We start from the raw sequence: 26,707 nt of genomic DNA on the forward strand, positions 1-26,707 counted from the left end.
CCTCTGCATCATCAACCAGGCTGTCTGGGCCAGGGACCACACCATCTGCAACCCTCTCTTACCAAATACTCTCCTTCAAGACCTCTACGCTCCTCTGGCACCAATTCTCTGTGTGTAAAGCATTTTGCTAAACAGAGAGCAGGAGGCTGCTCCCTTTCCCCTGCTGCATCCCTCCTCTGGAGCAACCTTCCTCTCCCTCTGTGTCTTGAGCAGGACCTTCTGAAGTTCTAAAAGCACCTCAAGACTCTCCTCCTTTCTTTCTCCTTCCTTTCTTCCTTTCTCTGCTAATCCCACAGTTGCTGTGATTGGTGTCTTGGACCTGTATGCATCCTCTGGGCCTCTGACCACTCACACCCAATCTCCCCAGGATCTGTCTTCCTCAGCACTTGCCTAGGCACACCCTCTGCACTGGGGATTCACCCTTCCCACCCAACGGGGATCCTGGCGACATAGCACTTTCCATATATTGCACTTCACCAGCGGCTCACCCTTTGAGCGCGGACACCTCAGCACTTGCCCCACTGCCCTCTTCCTTCCTGCACTTGCAGGTTCTGAATATTCACAAGGCATAGTAGGTTCAGCCATCCCTTCCCCCTCTGTATTTTTTGTATTTAATTGTACTGCTATCCAATGTTCCCTCCATGCTGCCCTGTGGGCATTTTGAAACAGAATGTATTTCCTGTATAAGCGGCTAACAAGGGAACAATAAATGAATACGTAAATAAATACATAAATAAACTGCCCCCTTCTATAGCAGCAGAAACCACTCTTTGCCCCCATCAAGATGGTTTCACTTTTCAGCACCTAGCTGCAGTTCCCGTCTGAGATAAAACATGATTGACTTATAAGCCATGTACACAAGCTGCACTGTTTCTAATGTAGTGACTTTGGGCAGTATCAGAGATCAACCTACATTGATGAATTCTTCATGGTTGAGTGAGAGTCCCCAAAGCAGAAAGCTGCAAGGTAGCACAGCAGGAAAGTGACTGTTTATGTGATATTATATGTCTATAAATCGTTTAGGTTTTTTTAAAATTCCCTCTGTAAAATGTGCTCTCAAACGCACCATTTCTACCTTGTAAGTACGTATTTGCAGGGGAGGGGCAATGTTTGCCTTTGTAGTGAAAATCAAAAGTATGCACCCATGTCCACATGTGGAAGCAGAGCAGATTCTCCAAGACAGACCCAATATGCAGAAGGTGCAGCAAGCTGTTTCACACACCCATGTCACAAGTGAAGAAGGTTGAGTCATATGCCCACATGCGTCTATCACTAGTACCCTTTTAAACATGTATAGCCCTATATGCCTGATTCCTCCTGCTTCCATGAGCTGCAATAACACCACTGGGATTATTACCCAAGTCACTGTCATTCAAAGTTTTGAGACCTGGAAAGGGTCAAGGTTGAACCTAGCCTGTTGGCGTTTGAACAGCAAGTTACAGCATGTGGCCAGAGTTTAGCGTGGCCGAGCATCCCAGGACGGTAGGACCCAACTCCAGCTGCCCTCACTTCACGCAGACCAAGCATTGCGCACACACAGTTGTAACCATTTTTAGCCTCTACAATTCTTACATATGAAATAAAGGTGTTGTGACAACACATGAAACAAACTTAAGGCATCTCCGATCCTTGTTCGATCCCAGGGGGAAATTGCAGGTTACCCCACTCATGCTTTAGAATCTCTGTCCACTTGTCTTTGGAGACATATTGACTCTTTGCTGGCCCCTCCTCCTCGTTCCCATTAGGAGGTCTCTGTGGCCTGAACTGCCTGTTTTCTGTCAGGGGCACCGAGATCACCACTTGTAGAAGCTCATCTAGTTCCTTTTGTGGTTCGGGAAAAGATGGAGGCACAGATCTGTTCCTTCTTCTAGTGGAGAAGTGATGTCTGCCCCAGATATGGTGCCTAAGCCTCTTTGGCAGGGGGCAGAAGAGGGTGAGTGAAACTCTTCTATCCTTGTTAGGTTTTTGTGTACGGTTCCTGCAATCTATGCTCAGGCTCTCTGTAGTCAGTAAGAAGGATACTGAAGTTCTCAACGGTTGAACAAGCCACTCAGGGTGGGGAGCGAAACGTCTCTTGAATCGACATCGAAAATAAGGGTGGCACCCCGCTGGTAGCGATAATTTAACTATTAACATTGTGACATCACCACAGTGATCAATGTTGATAATGTCTTGTGAACATAGTTATATATATAACAACAGAAGAGCTATAAGACAATAACGCCACGTTTGCTAATCCTCTGCTGAAACGAAATACCATTAACTGCATATTACTGGATGATGACTGAAGGGGTTCTCTAACAACCTAACAACTAAACAATTAGGAGAGAGAAACTAGATAAATGTAACTTCTCCTACATGTGTACTGATTGGATACTTAATTGGACACTCCAAAGTAATAAGGAGTAAAAGACACGTCTTATTCAGTCAGTTTGTGACAAGACCCGAAAACCCTGTGAAGAAGTTCTGTCAGTGTCCAGCTAGGAATGAAACATGTTGGGTTGATAATAGCCACATTAAATAGGCTATAACATTCTGGTATTGTTAAGACTCAAGCAATTTAGACAAACACTTTAGTAGGATGGCTGATTGTTGTGAATTATGATGTGTTTGAATTTTGTTTTTCTGTAAGTATTGTTGTCTTTATATTTCATCTGTGATTGTTTTCTATTAAATGTATGTATGCTATACTGTTTTATGACACACTGATTATTGGGTGTATCTTTAAACATACCTGTCATTTTTTAACTGGTTTTCGTTTTTTATAATAAGAATACTACATTGTTGATAACATTTTGAGTAACCATTTGAGAGCAAATTGAATTATTGTCCCCCTTTTTGCTTTACTTTTACTTTAATTAACTTATATAGTGCAACCACTGAACCGGAGGTTTAAGGGCGCTAACACAAATGACATGGACAAACAACCTAACACCATACCGACAACTGTCACAGGGGAATCGGAGGTGGGACAGATAGTATTAGTTAAATAAAAGGGTCTTGAGTACCTTTCTGAAAACCATGAGAGAGGTCTCTTCTATTAGGTTAATGGGTAGTCTATTCCAAGAGGCTGGTGCTGCCGCGTAGAAGTGTCCCTTTTTCACCTGAGATAACCTGCATGCACGGTTTTTTAATAGAGAGCACTTGTTAGATCTTAAGTTATAATTACTGACTTTTGGTACCAATTCCTCATTGAGATATATCGGACCAACATTTTTCATGCTATTATGCGTGATCACCATCATTGAAAGCAAATTCTTTCCTTGAGTGTAAGTCCCTTCTTGCATTAGAGATGTGGTCCCTTTTGCTACAGTCCACAATGATTCGAACTGCATTATTTGTTATGCAGTAATGAAATAGCGGCAAAAATGTCGCCTTCACAAAAAATCGTGGCAAAAATGCTGTGGTTTGACCTGGTAAAGGTGTACCCCATTATACCATTTAAGTGGAGCGGGGGTTGCAGGGGTGTCCCCCGCACCCCTTAAATTATATAATGGGTCTGGGGATTACGGGGGTGTCCCAGGCATCCTTTACATGGATGGCGGTGGCAAAAGCACAGGCTTTTTGCCACAATTTTCTGTGTAAACAGCAATTTTACCGTGATTTTAACACATGGAACCCATTATTCTGCATCACTTGGAGTCTGTTAATCTCACAATTAGGAAGACCAGTCAATAGACTACTGCAATAGTCTATTCTTGATCACATAAGGGCACGGCCTAGGGTTTCCTGACCTGTCCTAGAGGGGAAGGGTCATGCATGGGACAAAAGTTTAATGTAGTATGCTGTAGAGGCAACTAGACTGCTTACCTGTGCTTTCATGTTCAGGTTGCAGTACAGGTAAACCCCTAGCGTGTTAACCTTCTTTTTGATTACAATAGTGCACCCGTCAATCTGTACTTGGGTGTACCATTCTTCCATCTTGCGTGTTTTGGTTTCAATTCCCACAAGCATCAACTCTGTTTTGCTTGCATTGAGTGATAGGCCGTTAGCACACATCTACTCTTGGATAAGGCCATAGATCCTGTTGAGGTTGGCTTCATCATCCGCAAAGACACGCATTGAGTGTCATCAGCGTAGTTAGCAAACTCAATGCCATAAGTGTCCAGAAAGTCCAAAAATGGCACTTTAAAAACATTATAGAAAATAGGGGAGATACACGCTCCCTGAGGTACACCTTGGGTCAGCTCTATGGGATTAGGGTCAGAAAAGGCACTACTCACTCTCCACTGACGTCCCCGAAGGAATGATTTTTCCCACTGAGCTGCCAAGGTGGTAAATCTTGCTACCTCCTCCAACCTGGTGACCAGTGCTGCATGGTCCACCAGGCCAAAGGCAACAGACAGGTCTAGAAGCATAAGCATGCTTGTGTTACCCTGACCCATGTGTCGGAGATGTCTGGACTTTAAGTCCAGCAGTGCTGTCTCTGTCCTGTGCCTTTCTCTAAATGCTGATTGCCTCTGGTTCAGTATATTTTAGGATCTCAGGTGGGCGAGCACTTGCGTGTACACCACCCTATCCAATATTTTTTTTAAAAACGGAGAGTTTGAGATCGGTTGATAATTCAGCTGATCACATGGTGTTAGGCCAGGTTTTTTCAGAAGAGGAGCGTGCCATGAATTCTTAATACGTACGGTACACAACAGTCTCTGAATGACGCATTCACACACCTACAGAGAGTAGTGATCAGAGAGGCAGAGCGTGCTTTCATAGCTAATGTAGGACATATGTCCCCCTTGCAATTTGAGGGTTTAAGTTTCTCTATGATAACTGAAAGTTCAGCTTCTGATATAAGTTTAAAATAGAATAGCTCTTCTGATTTCCATGTCTTGATTGTTGGACTGACAATATTGGGATCTTTTTGTGTAATAAACTTTGTTTGATACCTTAATTCCATCTTTAATTTTATTCAGTTTGGCGTCCATCGCCTCTTACACTAAATTACACCAGTTGGCATCTCTGATGATTATTTCTGGAGTGTTGTTTTTTGTTGTTTCCAACTCCTTGAAAACTTTAAAAACTTCTTTAGGTTGTGACTGTGCTTTAGTTATGTGATCATCTAGATAGGCTTTCTTAGCAATAATGACAGCTTTTTAAAAGTTGTGTACATGTGTTTTGTAAATGTATTTGTCAAGATCAAGAAATGTCCCACTGAGTCCCTTCCCCTCTCCCCCAAATCTCCTCTTCCTCCACCCTTTGATCCAGGTAAGTTCCATTTGAATGGCGACTCCTTTTTGGTTGCGGGATTGCAGGTAGCGAGCAACTGTTCAGCATCAGTCGTTGGATAATGTAGTTATGATATGAAATGATATGATTGTTTATTTATATAGCGCCTATACACAATGTGTTTCAAAGCACTTCAAGGCAAGGGAGGCAACAAGGGAAAATACAACCACATTCTTACAGGCCATGAACAGTAAGGATGTGAAATTAACTATTGTACTCGGCCTGACGACATTTCAGATAGTGCAAGAGCTAAGACATAGATAAGGAAGGGAGGGGGAGAGTGGGAAGGAAATGGAAACAGACAGGTGACTACCGTACTAGGCCTGATGACATTTCTAGTAGAGCCGGAGAAAAACAAATGGAGGGAGAGGGGTGCAGAAAGGGAGGGGAGGAATAAAACAAGCGACTATCATACTAGGCCTGACGACATTTCAGATAGTGCCGGAGGTGGGGTGGGGAGGAAAAAAAACAGTAATGGGAGGGTGGAGGAAACAGACGAGGTTGCTATCATATTAGGTGCAGGGACAATTCTGATAGAGTAAGTGCATAGAAGAAAGTAAGGGGAGGAGATAGGAAAATGGAGAAGGGAAAGGAGGAGAGAAAAGAGAGTAAGCAGTCAAAAAGAGTGGAGAAGCAAGAGTGGAGAGCAAATACAGTTGCAGAAGTCAGTAGTAACACATAATGTTGCAAGCCAGGATACAAGATGAAGATGGGAACAGCATGATTCAGGGCCACCATGAGTACATGATGCAAAGGAAGTCCAGCATGAGAGTTGAGAAAGAGTGATGCACAAGAGGTACAAGTTGGGACAAGATGTACATCTTCACCCTTCCCCTGAACGGTCTACTATTCCCAGGAAGCGCATACTTCTAGGGCACCATGCTGACCACGCACACTCCCTTAGATAGCTTATTAGGGTGGACCAGTCCAAGCTGAACTTTTTATAGTGCCATTGGACGTAGTAGGTGAGCCACTCCATGGCAACCATGTTCCATAACTTTGCAATTCATTCATGATCCAGAGGAGGCTCCTTGGACTTCCATTTACCTGCCAATACCAAAGCCACCGCCATCATTATCATTGCATAGAGCTTGCAGGAGGGTTTTGTTTTGAGTAGCTCCATGGTGCCATCTAGGCCTATGATTGCATGGCCCTTGTTCCCCTTAATTTGTATTGCTAAGACCTGAACGATAGCTTTGTATATGCTCACCCAGAACTGATCACTCTTAGGGCATTACCACCAGATGTGGCTTCATGTTCCCTCCTCCTCTCATTCCCTGCAGCACCTCTGGGAGGTCCCTGGGTACCTCCTGTGGAGCCTAGTTGGCTCCAGGTGCCATTGAAACATTTGTTTTAGCCACATTTCATGAATCTGGTGGGATCTTGTCCATTTAGGAATGAGTTCCCACAGTTTAGACCATTCTGTTTCCTCTATTGTGCACCCAGTGGAGGTCTCCCATCTCAGTGGGGGGGTTTTCGCCTAGTTTGATGTGTTTGTACATGTTTGCTACCACTCTGGTATCACCTGGATCACTATCTAAGTATTTTTTGAATGAGGTCAGTTGTCGAACCCCTGCATGCTTCGAGGATGGATGGAGTAGCCAATGCCTCAATTGGGCATAGATAAATCTTTCCTTCTCCCCTAGAGCGAAGTCGGATTTGCATTGGTCGAACTGTTTGATGTGTTCCCCCGTCGAACATATCTCTTACCTTGAGGCATCCCCCCTTTCGCCAGTTCCCAAATGCAAGTGTCTAATGGCCCGGAGTAAATTGAAGATTGTCAAAGAGCATTGTGTATGGTGAAGGGAACGTAGTGATGGATGCACTCTTGACCGCTTCATCCCATGTGTCGGCCACTACTGTCGTGATGGAGCTGCTATACATTTGCAGAGGTCTGTCTATCTTAGACTTCCATAATATTTCCTTCACGTCCCCTCCGGCAACCGCTCTATCCATGGGTCTCCAGATCTTTTTCATGTCGTCCTTTTGCCAATCCCTGATTACCCTAATCTGGGCAGCTAGGTAGTAGGCCCTGAAGTCCGGTTCCCCCATGCCTCCCCGGGAAGGCAGAGCTTGCATTAGTTTTGCGGCCAGCCGCGGAGGTTTGTTTTTCTAGACTAATGCAGTCGTTATTCTGCAGAAGGCTCAGAAGTAGCTCTGCAGAATGTGGATTGGGAGGGCTGTGAAATGATAAAGAAGTTGTGGGAGCACAACAATTTTTAATGCGTTTATGCGCCCCATCCAAGTAATTGCTAGTGGGCCCCAGTCTACCATTTTAGATTTAAGTTTCTTCAGCAGGGGTGGGTAGTTTGCTTGGTATGTACTCCTCAGTTTAGCCCCCAGGCATGTTATAGAGTGTTACACACATCTATATGGAGAGGACCTTTTGAGGTCACGCTCAACTGCTCTCGTGAGGGTAAGGGTGAGAATTTCGGATTTGGCTGGATTTATTTTTAACCCGGTGACCTCCCTAAATCGATTGAGTTCATTCTCTATGGCTGTGACGGATGCCTCTGTATTGGACAACGTGAACAGCATGTCGTCGGCGAATGCTGAAATTTTGTGTGTGTACCCTCCGAAAGGTTTTCCCTTTATCCCCTTGTTTGCGCTCACCACTGCTAGGAGGGGTTTGAGATGTACTGTGTACAGCATAGGGGACAGCGGGCACCCCTGCTTCATGCTGCGGGTCACTGCTACAGCTTCTGATATCAGGCTGTTGATAGAGAGCTGAAGCACAAGTTGCCAGGTTGAGGAATCTGTGTCCGAAGCCCATCTTGCTCATGGTTGCAAAAAGGAATCCCCACTCCACCCGGTCAAATGCTTTCTCAGCGTCGATAGCAAGCAGGAGAGCCGGGATTCCTCTCTTGTGTGACTTTTCAATCAGGTGGGCTATCCTCCTGAGGTTGTCTCCAGTCTTACGCCCCCCAATGAAGCCTGACTGGTCGGGCCTGAATAATTTCGGGAGTATCTGATCAATTCTGTTTGCCAGAATTTTCGTGTGGATCTTTGCATCAGCATTTATGAGGGCAATAGGACAGTAGGATCCACATTCTGTGGGGTCCTTACCTGTTTTTTGGGATGAGTATCACATTGGCCTCACCCATAGAATTCAAAATCCTTTCCAATCTGGTTGAAAAGATCTGCGAGTTAAGGAATGAGTAGTTCTTTGTGCATTATCTAGATATGAAACCTTAGTCACTGGTGATGGACTCTCTGAGCAATACAGATTGTTATAAAACCAAACAAACTGTTTCTCTATGTCTTTATTACATGCACTAGTTTTCCCTCCCTCTACCTTTATTTTCAGGATAGTTTTCTCTGTTTCGTCCCTCCTCAGTTGTCTCGCCAGGAGATCTGACTTGTTTGCTTGAATGTAATACTTCTGTTTAAGACGTAGCAAGTTGTGTTCTGCCGCCCTTGTCTGTATAAGTTATAACTGACCTCATATAGTCCTATATTCCCTTTTGGTCCCTGGGGTGTGCACTGGTCCCATTTTAGCCCTCATTTCCTTCAGTTTGTCTTCTTGCCTGACCACCTCCAACTTCTGTTCCCTGTCCATTCGAGCCTTGATCGCTATAATCTTGCCTCTAACCGTTGCTTTGAACTCTTCCCATATGACCTGCAGAGTCATGTCCCCGGCCTTGTTTGTCTAAAAGAAAGCCTCGATTTCTTCGGCCACTTAGCGAGTTAAAGTTTTGTCTTTAAAGAGGGGAGTCGGGTATCACCCTCTCCACAGGCCAGATTGGGACTGGTTCCTTTTTAGGGTAAGGGTTATTGGAGCATGGGCAGAGATTGCTATGGCGCCCAAGTTGATTCTCGTGACTCTTCGCAGCAGATAGCTGGAGACCGAGGTGTAATCGATTCTCGAATGTGAGTGGTGCGCGTGCGAGTAAAATGTATAGCCCTCCTTGTCCCCTTCTCGTTCCCTCCACACGTCGAGTGACCAGGGCTTAATTGTGCACCTTCACCCTGAGCCCCTTGGATAAGCTCCCCTTTAACTTGTGTCTTTGTTAGGGTCCCAGGTCATGTTAAGGTCTCGGGTCAGGATGATGGGTGTTTTCGCAAAGTGTTCGAAGGTAGTCAGGGTTTTTGGTTGTATGCGTCTTGGCCAGTGTTGAGAGCGTATAACGTTGCCACGGTGTATCTCTCTCCCCTCCAGAGCCACCGCTAGGTATATTCCCTGATTCTCCACTTCCGATACCATCACAGTGAGATCTAGTATGTCTCTCAGAGCAATGCGAATCCCCCCTTTCTTGTCAGATTGGATAGCATGTAGGACTCTTGTGTATCCCCAGATTTTTATTCTATGTCTGTCCCGGGTCAGAATGTGAGTTTCCTGTAGTGTTACCAAGTCTGGATGTTCCCTTCTAACGAACCTCTCTATCTTTTTCCTTTTGGTAGGCGGATTTAGGCCGTTAAAATTCCGGGATATAATCAGGATATAATCTTCAACCTGTCGTTGCTAGCCATACTTAACCCCTAGAAAGCTTAGCCTGTACTTGTCTCCCTGTGTATTATAGGGGGCCAGCCTCCTCCATTTCACCCCTTCCTGGTGCGCCATCTCAGCCGTACTATCGAGTCCCCTGGATACACTCCCTCCCCAACCCGCCCCCTCTTCAATCAACTGGCGCGCTGCCCCCCTTGGATTTCGGTTACGAGAGTTGACCCCTAGAATAGTCCCAGAAGTGCCCCACGCGAGATCACCCAATATCATTCCCAGATTCCCAGTCCACAGGACCTCGCTTGGTCATTTTCTGACCTAAAGTAGCTGACTGCAAACTTGGCACAAGTCTAATTAACTTTGTCTAAACTTGACATCACAGAACTTAACTTCATTTATGCCCTCCCCAGGCGAGTTGTCCAGTCGCTGGTGGTCTTGCATGTAAAGGATTCAGGTCGGGGCCTCTGAGCCAGATTCAATCAGGTCCTGGTCATGTCTTGGTGGGGAGGACCTTTGGTGAGGTTGACCCTCCCTCTTTGGTCTTTTGCTTTTGACCGTGGACCATTCCCATGGCCTATGACAGTTATGTGCGTTTGAGGAAGGGCAGCTTGATGTTGGGAGTCGTCATTGATGCCCAGCAGTGAGAGGGCTTGTTTGCAGGTCATGATTTTCAGGTTCTTTCCTTGCCACTCGAAAGTCAGACCGAAAGAGTGGGCCCACCTGTAACAAATTTCTCTGGATCTTAGGAATGTCAAGACCAGGCCCATCTTCCTCCGTTTGATGAGCGTAGCCTGGGCTAGGTCTTGGAAGAGAAATATTTCAGTTCCGTTGAAGGTTTTCCGGCCTGCTTTCCCGGCCTTAGCCACGACTCGTTCTTTGACAGTGTAATTGTGGAAGGCCACAAATACGTCCCGTGGTCTCACTCCTGGGTCCTTCCATTGCGGCCTCACCCTCTGGACTCGGTCAAATTGGATCTCCGGGGGGCAGATTCCGGGGCCAAGAGGACTCCAAATATGGTCTTGAGAACTTGCGGGATGTCCTGATCCAGTGTTGCCTATGGTAAGCATTTGACTTGGATGTTTGATTGCCAGGAGCTGTTCTCAAGGTCCTCCGCCTGGAGCTTGAGGTTGTATGTGTCTGCCGCTAGGGTTTCCAGCAGGGCGTCTGCTTTCGTAGTGTCCTCCATCAGTTCTTGTATTGCTCTCTCGTTTGTGTCTACCCTCTTGTCCATTTTATTGACATCCCTCTTTATCTCCCAAAGCCCCTCTGTCAGATCTTCTTTCAGGGTATCCATCTGTTTCTGTCCTGCTGTGGTGATCTTGCCCACTAACTCACCTAAGAGATGTTTGAGAGCCGATTGCGTGACTGGTCTGTCTTGATCCTCCTGGTCTGGTTCCATCCTTGAATCCACCGACCTGTCTGTTGTTGGAATGGCCCCGGATTGGTCTGTGTCCTTAAATCATATTTTCATTAGAGGACCTTCTTGCATATTCCTGGGGGTTCTGGCGGGCAGCTGGGGGTCTTTTTTCATGTTTTTACACAATATTCCACACGCAGACCCGTCTGGAATGCAGGGGTTGGGTGGTCCGTTCAGTGGGACTGCGGGGCCCTCCCTCGGAGGAGCGTGAGAGGTTGGGCCGGGTTCAGGGGTGAGCTGGCAGACCCCCATAGTCAGACCTAACGAGTGAGCCTATTCGGGCCCCCACTGGCTTCATGGCACTCTGTGTTCCAGGGTGAGGTGGAGAGGCCTAGAGTGTGGGTGATGTAAGCTCCTCCTGTAGTGTGCAGGGAGCTCTGGCCTGGGTCGAGGGTAGCTCCTCTTTTCCTCGGTATGTTTTCTACTCTTCAAGGGGCTGTTGTGTATCTAGGATGGTAGTTGCTGTAGTGGAGGCTCGGGATTCCCATGTTGTGGGCCCCCCAGGTCTCTAGGGTGGTGAGAAGCGCCCCGGTCCGGGTATCCCCAAGCTCCTCTATTTCAGCGGGTTCTGTGCGGCTTGGGTGTAGTGAAGGGGCCAGAGGACCAGCAGGAGACGCAGTTTGCAGATGGCGGCCTTCCCCTCTGTGTGGCTGCCTGGTTGATCAGCTGCGTTGGAGGGGTCTTGTAAGAATGAAGATAGGGTGCCGGGGAAGTGCAGGTATTTCTACCCCTCTGACCGTCCGGAGGAGGAGAAGGGAGTGTTAGAGGCCCCCAGGTCCAGATGGGATTCGTTGTGCGGGGGAGGGACTCTGCACACCGACTAGCTCAGGAGATAGGGGAGCCACGGGGACTTTCTGCACCGGCTGGATCGGATATGTGCAGAAGTACAGATTCAGGGACCCGCTGCACCTGTCCATCCGCAGGCTCTGTCAGAATTCCGGGGTGCCTTGTCTAATGTTGCCGGGGACCTATTCCCCGGGACGTCGCTGTGGCGGGACCCCTGCAGCCCTGGGAAAGACAGTCGGTATCGCGGTGGTGCTCCGGGTGGGCCGCTTGGCTCAAGCTGAGGCCAGCCCACCTCCGAAAGTAGTGCGGGCTACCATTGAATGGGAGGGCCGGAACTCGAGTGGTCATTGTTGGCGGATAGAGAGGCTCGCAGTCTCAACAATTTCTCTCCAGGTGGGGGCTCCGCGGGGGCTTCTAAGTGGTCACCGGATTCTGGGACCACTTTCCGGCAGCAGGTTCTGAAGCATTTAGATCCTGGGGAGGGCTTAATCACCAAGTTGCCGGAATGCTGAGGGCTTGCGGGTCGACAGCACAATGGATGTGGTGTTCACTAGCGCACAGCCATCTTGGAATCCCTACTTTTTAATTCTTCCAAGTCAGAGGTGAACCAGGCGTTGGTCTCTCTTTCTCGAACTTTCTTAGTACGCCAAGGTGCTCAAATGTGCACTGCTCTCTGCAGAGTGTCTTGGTAAGTGTCCCTAATTTAATCTACTGAGCACTCATCCTTCACGTTCTACTGCAATGTTGTGATCTCTGCTACTCACGGAAAGTGTGCAACAGGTCTTTATATTTTGAATCTCTGTATTCTGAGCCACATGACGTCCAGTAAAGAGTAAGCTTGTTGTCTGAATTAGTTTGTAACCCTCTTTTTCAATTTTTAAACAGCCTGTGCCTCCTAGTGATGTCAGTGACCTCCTCTACCGTCTGAGTCCTGCACACCAAGGCATCTGCAGCTGAGCTCTCCTGCTATTAAACAGAGTGTGTGGAGTGCTTAATAGCAGGCCAGCTGCTGCAGCTGCTGTAGAGTCCATGGCCATGGTGCGTGTAATCACCTCGTTGTTGGCATTTTTTTTAAGAAGAAGATCTGACTTTCACTGTCTGTTCTACAGTGGACCACTGGCAGCAGCAGTCAGTTCCCCCCTTCCCCCTTAAATGCCAACAATGAGGTGCAGCCCCTGGCCAGGCCTGAGTGCGTCTGGACTCTGCACCAGCAAACACAGGCACAAATTAAGCACTGCAGCCAGAATGCAAATATGTTACAAGTGAAATGCTAGCAAATATTTGGCACATATGGCATGAATATGGTTTTATAGTGGCATTTCAGACATAGGCCCGTATTCACAGAGCATTTTCCAATGGGGGTTTGCCATTATAAAACACTTCTGTGAAGTAGGCCCATCATCTGGTCACTGGCCGAATAAAACTATGGGCTCATTAAAATGAATCGATTTCTTCAAACTATTGCACATTTGATTTGAAAAAGAATGGACTCATTGTCATGCTCTGCTGCCACCTGCCTACCTCCACGACCCTTACTGGCTTATCCAGGATAAACCCATTGACACATCACCCTCCCACCCACTGCCAACTGTCCTATTTCAGGGGACACCCATAGAACCCCTACTTCTTGCCCCATCTCCTCATTCTTATATTCCAGCGGGTGACAGAAGCCCACCACCTCCCTCCCCACTTCCCATCTACACTTCACCTCCTAGTCCACTCACCCCCCACTCACTTCAACTGCTCCTCTGGCCCGACCAAAAATGTCCTCTTTCACTCTTTATGCATTATAAAAATGATGTTTTGCATTGGATTACATGAAATGTCCTTTTCCGCAATGCATGTTGGGGGACTGACATATATTTTTGAGAGTGTTCATCGTTTTTGTTACGATACCCCGACTCAAATTGTGTTGGAAAATACTCCTTTGTGACTGATGGGAAATTGCATAGCTTTGTACTTGTTTATTCTTAAACTTGCATTCTGCAATTCCCAATTTCATTCACCATTGGAAGCAAGACCCCACACAGCAACAGAGGTTTGAATCCGCACTTAGAAACCAAACTCAGGTTTGGTTTTAGGCGTGTTATTAAAAACCAATTAAAATGTAAATTAAATTCAATTAAAATGCAGTGGTTTCACTGCAGATTTATTTACGGTTGGGTTTGATTAGCAGACTACCTGTTGGGTATTAGAATGCTAAAGACATTTTGCAATGGAATGTCCTGTGCATCACTCGACTGTGAGCTAATGTGTGCTGGGACCCAGAGTTGTGGCCAAACCATCACACTTTTGTCTACATGAGTACCGCACAAGCTGCACGCATAGCCGGTGCTCACACGCACCTTTTGACTCTCCCTACTCTCTCTACTGATCAGAACTTCGGTTCCCAAGGGCGTTCAACCTACCAGCGCCTTCAGACCATAGCAATGGTATATAAGGTGCTATATAAGTGCAAAATTACATAACATAACGTAACACATGTCCTGTAACATGACTGTTCTTTACTATTCAATTCAAAGGCTTTCAATGGTCTTAGAGTAAGATCTGAAATACATCTATGTAATCCTTTAACCCAGACCTCAGTCTTCATCAGGCCTCGGAAGACTCATCATCTGGCCCCCACATGGACTGTGCACACTGCTCTCCTCTGGCAGAGCACTTTGCTCTGCATAAAAACATCTCCTCTTCTCAGCGTCTTCGGTTTCCCTAACCTAATGGAAGAGAAACAATGCTCCTGCCAGTAGCTGATTCCCTGCACATCGTCTGGGTGCATTGCCTAATTAAAATAAAAACAAACACAAACTATGGCATATTAAAGCAGGTAAAAACAAAACAAAAACATCAAGAGGCTACCAACCAGGTAAATACAGACTAATGAATAGTCCCCTTACCATTATACAGCTCCTTATAACCAAAAGCAAAAATATATTTGTTTCTGAATCCACTCTGTAAGAATTTTGCAGCATTCATAAAGAGAGAAGACAGTTACTATGAGCTTAAGAAGATACATAAAAATGCCCTATAAAACATCACCATAGCCTGAAAGCTACCATTCCATGGGTGCTAGGCCGGAAACCTGTTCAACCTCTGAAGAAAAATATGAAACAACATTTATCATTAAACTACTGGTTCAAGTTGCCTCAGAGGTCTGTAATTTTGCTGGTGCAGCACTATTTTTATCCTTACTTTAAAACTGTTATTTTTTTCTTGAAAAATTGAAATCATGAACTGACACCAGTGCAGTTTGAGATACAGTTCTTCCAAACCTTTTGATATTTTAGGATCATGACATTTTTACTGACATTTTCTCCAGTGTTTTAGCTGCATCTACATCAGGCCTTGTTTCAGTGATGATATGGGACAAATATAGATGTGCCTACTCTCCTTACATTGTTTCTATGGGGAACAACATGTTCTGATGTGCTCATCTATGATTTGCTCCTGTGTATGGTTGGAGATTGTGGTATGTGAAATCTTGCAATATAACATGAGTTCCTGCTCAAAACTGTTTTTAAATCTAATGGCATTTTATAAAAAATGTCTTGAAATGTATGTGTTATATGACCCCATTTCGACCTATTTTTAAAAAGAAAAATATCTCTGAACCATCCTGAGTGGTTTTAGTCTGACTCACTTTGCTTCCCGGCTTGCAGTAACCCCTTGCACAAAGCACTTTAATTATCCGGCAGCTGCACTGTGTATTAGAACGCTTTTCATTTGTCTAAATCAAATGCTGATGTCCGTGAACAGCAGTTCTGGATACAAACCAGCCCGCTGTTCCGTTCGGCTTGTCACCCCTGCGTTGCCCATATTACATATCGCAGGTTTGAATTTAGCTTACCTGTGTGCAGTTCTAGACAAGCAGGGCCAAACTGACGAAAGGTGTCTTTCTCTTGATTGTGCTCCCTTGGGAGGAGAAGGGAACGTCCAAGCCTTGCATTCACTTAGGTTTGTGTGACCAATGCATGACATAGTATGATCTTCACCTTGACACCTCCATGTGCAATTCCTTTTCGGCTCCTAGACCATGTCTGCGATCTTTGGCTCACCATTTGTGTTGGACTACAATTCCCATGATCTGGCTATTGAGTAGCCTGGTATGGGGCAATGTCAGATGCAGTCCAACATATCTGGAGAGCCAGAAGTTGCAGACCCCTGGCCTAGATAATCCTATAGAGGAATTATTTGCACTACACAAAATGCAAACATAAAGATGAACTTGTGGGCAGGGAGATATGGGCATACAATGCAATGACCACTCACATTTTCTGACAGCATCTTTTAGTGAAATGGGCCCATAGTTTCCAAATCATGTTACACAGTAAAACATTGCTCTTAGCAATGTTGTTCATGATAAAGTAAATACTATTCTTTAACATGACAATTGCATAGCAAACAATGTCAATTAATCATAGCTCAATAATGTCAAACGCAGAAATGGCTGCAGTTCCTTTTAATGTCATGATTTAATATACACTGCTGTTAATGGTGTAATTTTTCATTTGCAGATAAAATTACATAACATGGCATAAAACATGGCTCAGTTCTACTACAAAAGAAGCGTCAATGCCCCTTACAGAGATCGCATCCCTCTTCGAATAGTGCGGGCGGAATCAGAGCTTTCACCATCGGAAAAAGCCTATTTAAATGCCGTGGAGAAAGGGGACTATGCCAGTGTGAAGCAGGCACTCGAGGAAGCTGAAATTTACTTTAAGATCAACATTAATTGTATTGATCCACTGGGAAGAACTGCTCTCCTCATTGCAATTGAAAATGAGAACCTGGAACTTATTGAGCTTCTATTAAGCTTTAATGTCTACGTTGGAGACGCCCTATTACACGCCATCCGAAAAGAAGTCGTGGGAGCTGTGGAACTGCTACTAAATCACAAAAAACCAAGCGGAGAGAAACAGGTACCTGTGCAATTGTCAAAGTGTAAAAAACAAAAACTAGATAGTTTGATGGGTTCTGAGAAATCACACCAGTTATCCTAGATTGAATATGATAAAATTATGTTGCTTGAAATTATCAAACAAATCGTCGTCTGGTGGTAACCCATTGAGACTAAAATGCTGCATCTTCTTAATTGTCTAAAAGCGTTATGTAGGATTTTTCTTTAAAAACAATGAAGGCAGAAGGAGAGCATTTTGGTTTTTTAAAAAGTTGGATTGTTCTGTACATTTTTAAAAAACATTTGAATTACTTTTTTAAATTGTATCTTAAGAAAGTATTGAAATATGTGTTTAAAATAACAGATAACGTTTGTTGGGTATTGCAAAACATGTAGAATTAGTTCAAAAAGTTAAATATCTTTTAAATATTTTAATTTTGCAGTTTAAATTGTTAGATATAGTATTTGTTGTGTTTTTTTATTAGTGTGTATGGTTTAAAATCAAACCTTATACATGGCATATGCAATTGAAGAGAAGCAAGGTCAAATGTAACAACTCATAATTCATCAACCCATCCAACATCATATTTCTCTTCCTTAAATTACATAATCTCATGTATGCATGTTCTCAATTATCAAAGAATCACATCAAAATTCACACAAATGGCACTGATAACCACATTTCTAAGACCAAAGCATAACATATTGTGTAAAATTCATACAATTGCAGATAGCATATACCATTCCATACAATCAAAGTATTTTAAATGTCTAACAAGTTCCAATTTATAAATATATCTCTTTTTAAAATGATACTAAGGCATCTATCAAAGAAACCCGGTTCCCATTAATTAATTGTGCCCATACATTTGGGGCAATAACAGCAGAAATGGTACAAATTTGCCTAAGAATAATATTGTTCTCTGCATTAAAACAGGACATTCCAAGACCAAGTGATAGAGGGACTCCACACACCACATTCCACATAATCTACAAATATGTTTATTTCAAATCCAAGGTCCTGTGACTTCCAACGCGTGGAAGCAGTTCAGCCTACATTTTGATATACCATGCCAAACATTCTGTGAGGGAAATTTCCTCACATATGCCCTCATATTGTTCGGGATAGTGCACCAGATCATAATGTCCTTATATCATTTTAACCTGGTAAGATCTTTTCCATCTTCTATGTTATCCCAGACTCTCATTCTGGCTTTAATTATTACTTTAGAAGAGCCGACTTAAATTCCTGCTAATGAGAGAAAGCCTTCCTATCCTTAAAATTCATAAAAAGGTAATTGCATTCAGAGCTTTCCACATCTCATGATTTGGCGAATAAAGGATATAGGTTTTAGAATTAAAATTGCAATTATTTTGAAACGTGTATTTTTGTTCGGAAAAAGTTGGCAATTCAAATTCAAAAGCTACAGAACTGTGTTATGGTATTTGTCTTTACATATATTGAACGTTTTCTATCATTTAAAAAATCTAAATGTCAGCGTGCTTAAAACATTTGCATTTACTTAAAGGGGGGTCTTTTATGATTTTTTACAAGCTCTGATTTCAGAGTAACATTTGCACTGCCAGTGCATCGTGAGCATGCTATAAATATTGGAATTACTTCCTTTGTTTCTTATTTGATACTAGCTGATATACCCAGCGTTGTCCTGGATTTCCTTTCCTCGTAGGTACTACTTGTTGGAGCTCCCTTAAGGTAGCTTTACACTTTTTGGAAAGGCTCCATAAGGAAGGTGAAAAGAAAACATCCCTACATTTTTCGATTATTTAATATTTTTAAAATGTTTTCTTATTAAGACTACACAACACAAGTGTTTGTTCTTTTTCAAAACTAATTCTGAAACGTAATATTGTATGTGAGAAAACCATGGAGGTCTCCAAGCAGCATGATAGTTGACATGTTGCTGATGGTGCCAATAACTATGGACCTAAAGTTTAATATTACCAGAGTACATGTTAATTGTAAGGCTTGTTTATAAAGAAAATGTTTTGTTTTAACAGTTGGAGCAAATATATACAACTGATTCGGGGAACCCACTCGAGAACATACACAATATAACTGCCTGTGGGAGAAATACAGAGATTCCAAGTTGGTACCAGCGCATCTGATTGGCTGGCCCTGGCCTTGTTGATCATTATAACGAATGCCAGCCTGACCGGGAACTGTAGACTATTGAAACTGAACGGCATGTTGTCTATCGGAATGAGTGGAATGCAGTGGATGAATACATCTGTTCCTTTTCCCTTGCCAGTCAACACTATCGCTTCAATTACATTGGGCAGCAATTTTTTGAGGCACAACCTTGTGCCATTACACAGCTTAGGTGGGTCGAGATTGTGAAGCACCATGATGGGTGACTCAACTTTCAGTCAAAGGTGATGTGGTGGCATTCTCGGGGAGTAGAGTGAGTTACTGAATTCTTTTGTTTAGTTTACAACTGTTTTTATCCCCCACCATATTGATTGAGTTGTACTCAGTAACTGTGCCTGCAAGCATATCCTGAATCTGATTATTAATTTCATTGAAATAATCATTTTGAGAATCATTTATGGCAGCAAGGATGGCTCATTCACACAGCTCTTGTGAAATGACACTTTAGCACTATTCATAACCTCTTTATATAGCAACAATTTGGAAACTTCTGTAATTTCACCTGCCTTCACCTTCGCCTCTCAGGTTCATTCACCTCTCATATGCCTCGCCTTCGTCTTGGGGCTAAATCCTACTAGCGAAAGATATATATCCACTGGATTTGATTTAAAGAAATTAGTATTTATCCAGATATTAATGTCTATGGTCAAGGTCGTCATTCTCAAGCAAAGATAATTAATACCACCCATCAAAGATTTCGACATAGTTCTAAAAATTATAGCCATGCTTTTTATTATAAAAAGCAGGAGGGTGCAAATACGACAAAAATAATAGCAGGGACAGGAACAGTCACCGAAGGACTCCACAAATCAGTGGCTAAAGTGGTATAAGCGTTACTTATTACACAGGCCATTTCCGAGGTGTCAAACAATGAGAACAAATCTAGAACTGTCTGTTTAATCACTCTGAAGCTAACAATGAAAAGCACCCCTTTTGTGATCATCAGGCACCTACAATTTATAGTGTGATTGGCACCTATGTTATTTCTCTTCCATCTGTAGTACCTATGGCCCAGCATTGCAGAGGTGGAAGTTGGAGGGAGGTATAGACAACATAGATTTGAACCTTCCAATCTGGCCACACATATTGAAAATACTGACTACTCACAACTGTTGTTATTATTGTGGCCACAATGGTAAAACCAGGCGCCCATTGCAGGACCCGCTAAGGGACCTCGAAATAGGGCGCAAAGGGATTACCGGCACCGATGTCCTTAACGGTGCCCGGTATCCCTTTGCGCCTACCTCGGAATGGGGCCCTATGACTGGTATCAAAACAAATGTGTTTCTGCTTGGCATATGACCCGAGTACCTGAGAATTTCATGTGGAATTCTGGCATATTCTGTGACGTCATTTGATGGTAATCCTTTAGTATTTCATTACTAGCAACTTGGTCCACACACCCAGCATTCCCCACCCCCCAAATGAGACTCTGTTATCTGCTCCCCAATGTCTCCTTCCCTGGTTGCTTGTAGATCCTTTGCTGCCAATTGCCCAGCCTCGCCCTCCTTTTTGCTCTGCTTCCCTCACTGTGTTCTTCCCCCTATGATTGTAAAGTGCTCCGTTGCTTCCCGAAGCTATGTCTGCGCTCAATAAATATCCTAAATAATAATAATAATAATAATAATAATAATAATAATAATAATAATAATAATAATAATAATACTTTGATTATGTGTGAGTACTTAGACATTTAACTAGAATAGCCTGTATATGGTCTCTATACCTGTATACTTTGTGGCAATACCTGTCATAAGATGTGAGTACCTGGCTAAACGATGCAATTACCAGAAAGATGTGGGAGTACCTAGCAATTTCAGTACCTTGGATATAATGTGAGTACCTGAGCAAATTATGGCAATAACAATCAAACATAATATGCACAAGCCGAAAGTGTTATCCTTCCCAGCGGTGTTTATGGATGTCATGTAAAGTGGCATCTGCAACTGGCAAAGCATCCCACTTACAGTGGCTCTCGAGGCGGGGTGTACTTTTGGAAATAAATGAGTATAATACAACCGTGGTACGTCAGGGGGGGCGGGGAGGGCGGGGGGCAATACACACAAAGAAAGTGTCCGACTGTGAAACGCTTGACTTGCTAAAAACATGCCATTTCTTTTCAATTGAAAACAAGCGGCCATACCTGGTCTAAACCATTCTTTGGTGTTACATAAGCAAGCATCACGCGTGTCAGTGTGCTGTTCTCCTTGTGCATTATTTCCCACTGTGCTGCGAATCCTGCAAGGGGTCGTGGCTGCATCTCGGATGCATCAGTCACGAGGGCTGTCTGCTGGCTGGCTCGCATCCAGGATGTCAGTGCTACTTAAACAAATTGCTGCATTATGAACACTCAGTCCCTCACACGCCAGCTCAGCAGAATCATATTTATTTGATGGGGTTTGCTGCCTGCTGCAGGCCGACGTGAATGATTCATGGGCGCCATTTCCATTAGGCGCCTTCTCCCTTCACTCTCCTACCTTAGCTTTTGGCATCTTCTGGATCTCTTTGGGAAATAGGCAGCTCCGTCACTTGCAGTATGTTTTATACACTTCTGCAGCAGCAGACGCACCGTCTGCAGAAGCAAGCAAGAACATTTGAATAAGTCTAATGGATACCTTGGCAGAACATTCCAAAATGCTTAAAAGTGAATAACTTTTTTTTAACTAAACACCTGACTTCAAGACTTCTGCCAAACTTGTCATCCTGTTGTACAGCGGGTGACTGACACGAGATTGCAGTTACATTTCTATAGAGTGGCTTTCCATAAAATAGTGTAACAGGCATTTTTATGCGGTGAATCGTGTCTTACATTGCATATTAAACGAACAAGTGTATCCAATACAACAAACATGCTATGCTTTTAACCTAACCTATTATTTGCAGGTTACATTTCTTGCAGCCAGTGCCACATTACTTTGGTTTTATAAAAGGAGTGGCAGGTAATAGAAGGCATGGATGTCAACAAAGGAATCACTTTCAGTATTCCACGTTTGAAGCAGGAAACACAGATTGTCTGCCTGGTGCTTTGATTGATTACAAAGAAGATGTGTACTTATGGGGGGAGATGCGGTGTGGCGAAATGACTACTGCCCCAAAAGCAGTACAGCGATGAGTAGGGATTCTATGCTCTTACTGAGCCCCACACTACTACTATAAGATCATTAGATATCAGTCATAAGGGTGGAGAAGACATGGCATGCATGATATACCTCCTTCACAAATTTAGGTAGCGTGGCCTGAGGCTCTTCATAAGGGTGTGAGCCAGCCTGAAAGCATCCCAAAAAAATAGGGACTATAGAACAAGGTGTTAGAATTGTATTTCAATTGAACTTTCAACATGAAGGGTGGTTCAACATACTTTAATGCTGCATATAATAAAGTGCCTTCATTTGCTGGGACCCAATTGCTGTGCAATGCTCTTTATTTGCTTGGACCCTCGCGTCGATCCCCAGCTCTGCTCACCATGCTCTCTCATGCTGCACCCTGTAATGCTCTCATGCTGTGCCCCATGCTATGAGCTCTGTGTTCATGATGACGCATAGCTAAAGGCGCGAATGCCACATGCGTGTCACTACATCATCCCAAGTTGTCTTTAATAGAGTTTGTATTGACGGAACCTTTCCGGAACATGTCTTCTTCTTTTTGGTCTATCTTCTCCTGACTGTGTATTTCTCTTCCATACTCTTCTGTGTTCCCAACACGTCTCCTTATTGGTTCTCCTCCATCCTGCGTGGTTTCTTTCTTCTTCTTCAGTTGATACGCTTTGTTCATTGTCCAACATGGAGAGTCTCTATGGGTTCTCACTGGGGTACCCTCGCCACTTGCTTCCGGTCTTTCCTTTCTGTTGTAGATTCCTGCCCTGGCCATTTGCCATTTCTTGCCACTGTCGACTGTTATAATGTTCTTATGCACATTTGTGATAGTCACTAGTCTACTGTATTTGGAAGAGGTGCTCCTATCCTTGTGGGGAAATTGTATTTTCACCATGCCCCCCACAATACTTTTCTCTAGTTGATGTCACATTGCATGTGTTGATTCCTTCCCTTTGGTGCTGTTGAGTGTTCATCACTGCTGGCATGATCCCTGGAATGTCTATTGACTGATCATTGTTCTAATAGTGCGCCTATGCATTTCGTGTTTGCCTTTCATCCTCTCATCAGTTGGAGCAAGGTAATCCTATAGCAGAATTATTTGTTACTCTTTGGGCTGAAATGGTTGTCTGGACTGCGTCATGGCAGTCAGCACTACATACCCTGGCCTGCTGGACTGCTTCGTTAATCATATGGTTTGCCCATTCTACCTATCCATTTCCCGTTAGGTGGTAAAGAGCTGCGTGAATGTGCTTTATGTTATTGCATTGCAGAAAGGTTACCATTTCAGCTGAGACAAATTGAACCCTATTGACCGAGATGCCTCCAGGACATCCTTCTCTCCTGAAAACTCTAGAGAGTGTGTGTATGGTCAATCTGGTGGACATTTCTTTCATAAATTCCACCTTCAACCATTTGGAGGTTTAATCCAACATCACCACACAAGTGCATATTTATGTTCATTGAGCAAATGGTCCATCGGTCCAATGAAGTTTATCCCTACCTTTTGCCAGGAATGCCCCTCCATTCAACGGGCATCATGAGTGTGGTGTGGGTAATGAACTGATTGTTACCTTCCATGCATTCTGCACATGTAGTTATGTGCCTCACTATTTCTCTGTCCGTGCCTTGCCACCAGTGGCACTCTCATAGTCTTTGTTTTGTCAATGTACACCCTAGATGACCTTCATGAGCAAGGGATATCAAGGTTCAAGGTGTTCACGAGTGATGTGGGTGGTATGACCTTGACAGCTCTGCAAAGTAGATCATCCTCTACTTTAATTTTGGTTTGTATTTTGCTTTAAGGACGGAGTTGAAATGGAATATTTCTTTCTGATGGCAATCTTGTTTAGTGAATTCTGCTATGTGCTGAATGGTGTTGCTAGTTTTTATGTGTTTCAGCCATTGGTTTGCTGATATGCTGCCAAGCAGTGCGTTCATCCATTTACCATGATTTTCACACAGCTGAAATGTTTGCGGGAGAAAAGACCGAACGTTATTTTACCGAAAATGACTTTTGTTTTTCTCTCCCGTGAACATTTCAGACTATAGCCTTTGTGCTCCGGGACCCCCAACCGGCCCATAGAGTCAGGATTTGCCCAGAAGCGCTTTAAGACAAGATAGCAGCACCCTTGAACTGGATGGGGGTGTAGATTAATACTCCAACACCAAATCAATAATGACAACTCTACATTTTGGCAAAGGGAGTCTGTATAATGACAAGTACAAAAAACGGGGAGTCTCATGAATATCAGCGTATGCGTGATCTTCTCTCTAGCTTCACAACTCCAACGATCTTCATGCAAACAACATAATTTACACTAAAACCTTGTCATCACTGACGTTTAACACTTAAAAGTTGGCATGCAATTCTATTGGTTCAGGAAAGGTAACTTTAATATAGGTGCTATATCTGTATATGGTAACAGAGTAAAGGGATTGGATAAACACTGTCAGGTGGGACATCTAAGCCCTACCTTCAAAATGGCTACTGTAGACATCACTAAAAGTATGACATCCCATTGGTCCTACTAACTATAGGACCCTAGATTACTTGGTCCACTGTGATTGGGTTAGCATCAAACCCCACACATACTTTTCCTCTTTGCTTAGCAGTACGCAGAATGGTTGGCCAGGCGCAGGGTGCCCCTTAGCTCCCCGGCCTTCCTCCAATTATTGTTACAATCAGTCATGACTTTAGTGGCCATGTGTCAATTATTTCACTGTGGTTGGCCTCGAGACTGCATCTTCTGTCTGGAAAAGTTCAGATATCTTCACCTGGCCTGTTGCCATGCGTAGGCGTGAAGGTCTTACTTCTCCTTGCTTGGCTGGTCACATGATTCAGACACTGTGAATTTCCCTCTTCTTTATGTAATTTGTTTATTTGATTTTCGTTTCACCCACCACCTGCCTTCAGTTTCTAATCTTGACCTTTCTGAACAGGATATTCTGTTCTTAGCTTCAATTAATTGTAGGTACTGTTCGTCTCTTCTACTGATACAACCTTGGATTTCCTGGCATGACTTGCCTCTGCTGAGTTTCGTTTCTGCTCGATTTGTTGAATAAAAAGCTTTCCTCGTGTGGCCTTTTGTACCCTTTGGTTAATTCTGTTTCTTGTGCAAAGTGGAAGTATACTTATATAATGTGCTTTGCTTGAGGTAGATATGTATAGTGGCGCTTTCTACTAAGCATAGCAAGCCGCACAATTTTCTTAGCTTTCTTTCAGTTCCATGCATATGTACATGTGTAAATTGGTTGAATAACTTCATCATGCTCATAGCTTAAGCTTCTTACATTTGACATTGTCCTTTCACTTTAGGTTCACGATATCCCTGGCCCATGGCATTTATTGTCTCTTTATGTCATTCTCTGGTCGTCATATCTTTTGTATATGTGTCAGTCCGAGTTCTCGTGACGTCACCATTCGTCTTCCATTAAGACCTTTTTTGTTTCTTCAGGGACTGTACTTAGAAGATCTTCATTTCGTTTTATTTGTTGATATGGTTTTCTCAATGGGTACCTTACTGTCTATCGTTTCCTTGGTATTGGTACTTCAATATGCATTTTTCTTCTGATGGGTACTGGACAGAGCCCCACTGCAGCTCTCTGCTGGTTTATTTTCTCATCATACGTCACATATTTTGGCGTGAACGTTCCTGGTACTTCAAAATGGACGGTTGGAGTGCGGGCTGCATTTGGGACCGCCTCTACACCTTGCCCCCAACCCTTAATTACCTGTGGGTGGTACACCTTCTTGTGTGCCCCCATCTCCAGCATCCCTCTGCAACACCAGTTCTCTTCACTTGCGTGTATGGGAACTGGCACTGCAGGGTCCGCTTTTCCTTTTTTTAAAAAACTTTATTGAGTGTGGAGCAGGTGACACTCCAGAAACCCCCACTCACATATCAGTGAAGAAGGATGTGGGGGAAACCCCTGCAGCCCCCGCTGCCTTTCTTCACTTTAATGAGTTGTATGGCATATTTGTTGGGATTTTTAGGCTATACAAGATTTTCATACAGCCTTAATTCAGCCAAATATGACATCATTTTTTTTTCTTCCATCTTTTTGGGTGTTTCCGCATTCATCTGCATCCTGGATGGATGCTATGATGAAGTCACCTGCATCCCATTCCTCACCCAGCTTGTGTAGCAATGTAAGTCTTGACAGGCAATCTGTCTGTGAATTATGCCATCGTTAGATGTATTCATTGGTGACATACATTCTTGGAGCTTCGCAGAGAGCCTGGTTTGTCTTGAAATAACTTTGTGTTCCCCCTGATGTCAATATATGAATGAGGGTCTTGTGGTGTGTACAGAGTGTGAATGCTAATCCCAAAATGTAGTTTCTGAAATGTTCCATAATCCCCTTACATTCAAGCATCTTATTCCTGATGACCGAGTAATTACGCTCAGGTTTCTAAGGGCTCAAGATTCTAAGGCTACAATAGAAATGCCCTCTCTTTCTTTTGGCATCATGGTCACCCCTAAGCCATAAGCACTTTCATCTGTTGTGATGATTGTGTGCTTGTCAAGTATGAAAGGGTCCAAGGTAGGAGCACTGAGGATACTGGATTTGATTGTGTTGAATACATTTTGGAATGCTGGTGACCACTCGTAAGGTACTATATGGGGTACGAACGGGTAAGATCCAGATCTGGTTGATCCTGATTTAGCAGTAATGTTAC

At 43.8% G+C, this 26,707-nt stretch overlaps 1 protein-coding gene across 5 annotated transcripts in view; it reads left to right on the top strand.

Annotated features, from left to right (window-relative positions):
- Positions 1 to 26,707, top strand: part of TRPC4 (transient receptor potential cation channel subfamily C member 4) — a 1,757,650-nt gene that overhangs the window by 541,875 nt on the left and 1,189,068 nt on the right. For all 5 annotated transcript variants that reach the window (XM_069639399.1, XM_069639401.1, XM_069639402.1 and 2 more), the window contains exon 3: positions 16,382 to 16,786. In XM_069639399.1, the coding sequence (XP_069495500.1) occupies positions 16,409 to 16,786 (378 nt within the window). In that variant the 5' untranslated portion in view covers positions 16,382 to 16,408. The remainder of the gene's footprint in view (positions 1 to 16,381; positions 16,787 to 26,707) is intronic.

Source organism: Ambystoma mexicanum, chromosome 7q (genome assembly GCF_040938575.1).
Source record: "Ambystoma mexicanum isolate Mex_15411 chromosome 7q, UKY_AmexF1_1, whole genome shotgun sequence".
In the NCBI taxonomy this organism is placed as follows: Eukaryota; Metazoa; Chordata; class Amphibia; order Caudata; family Ambystomatidae; genus Ambystoma; species Ambystoma mexicanum.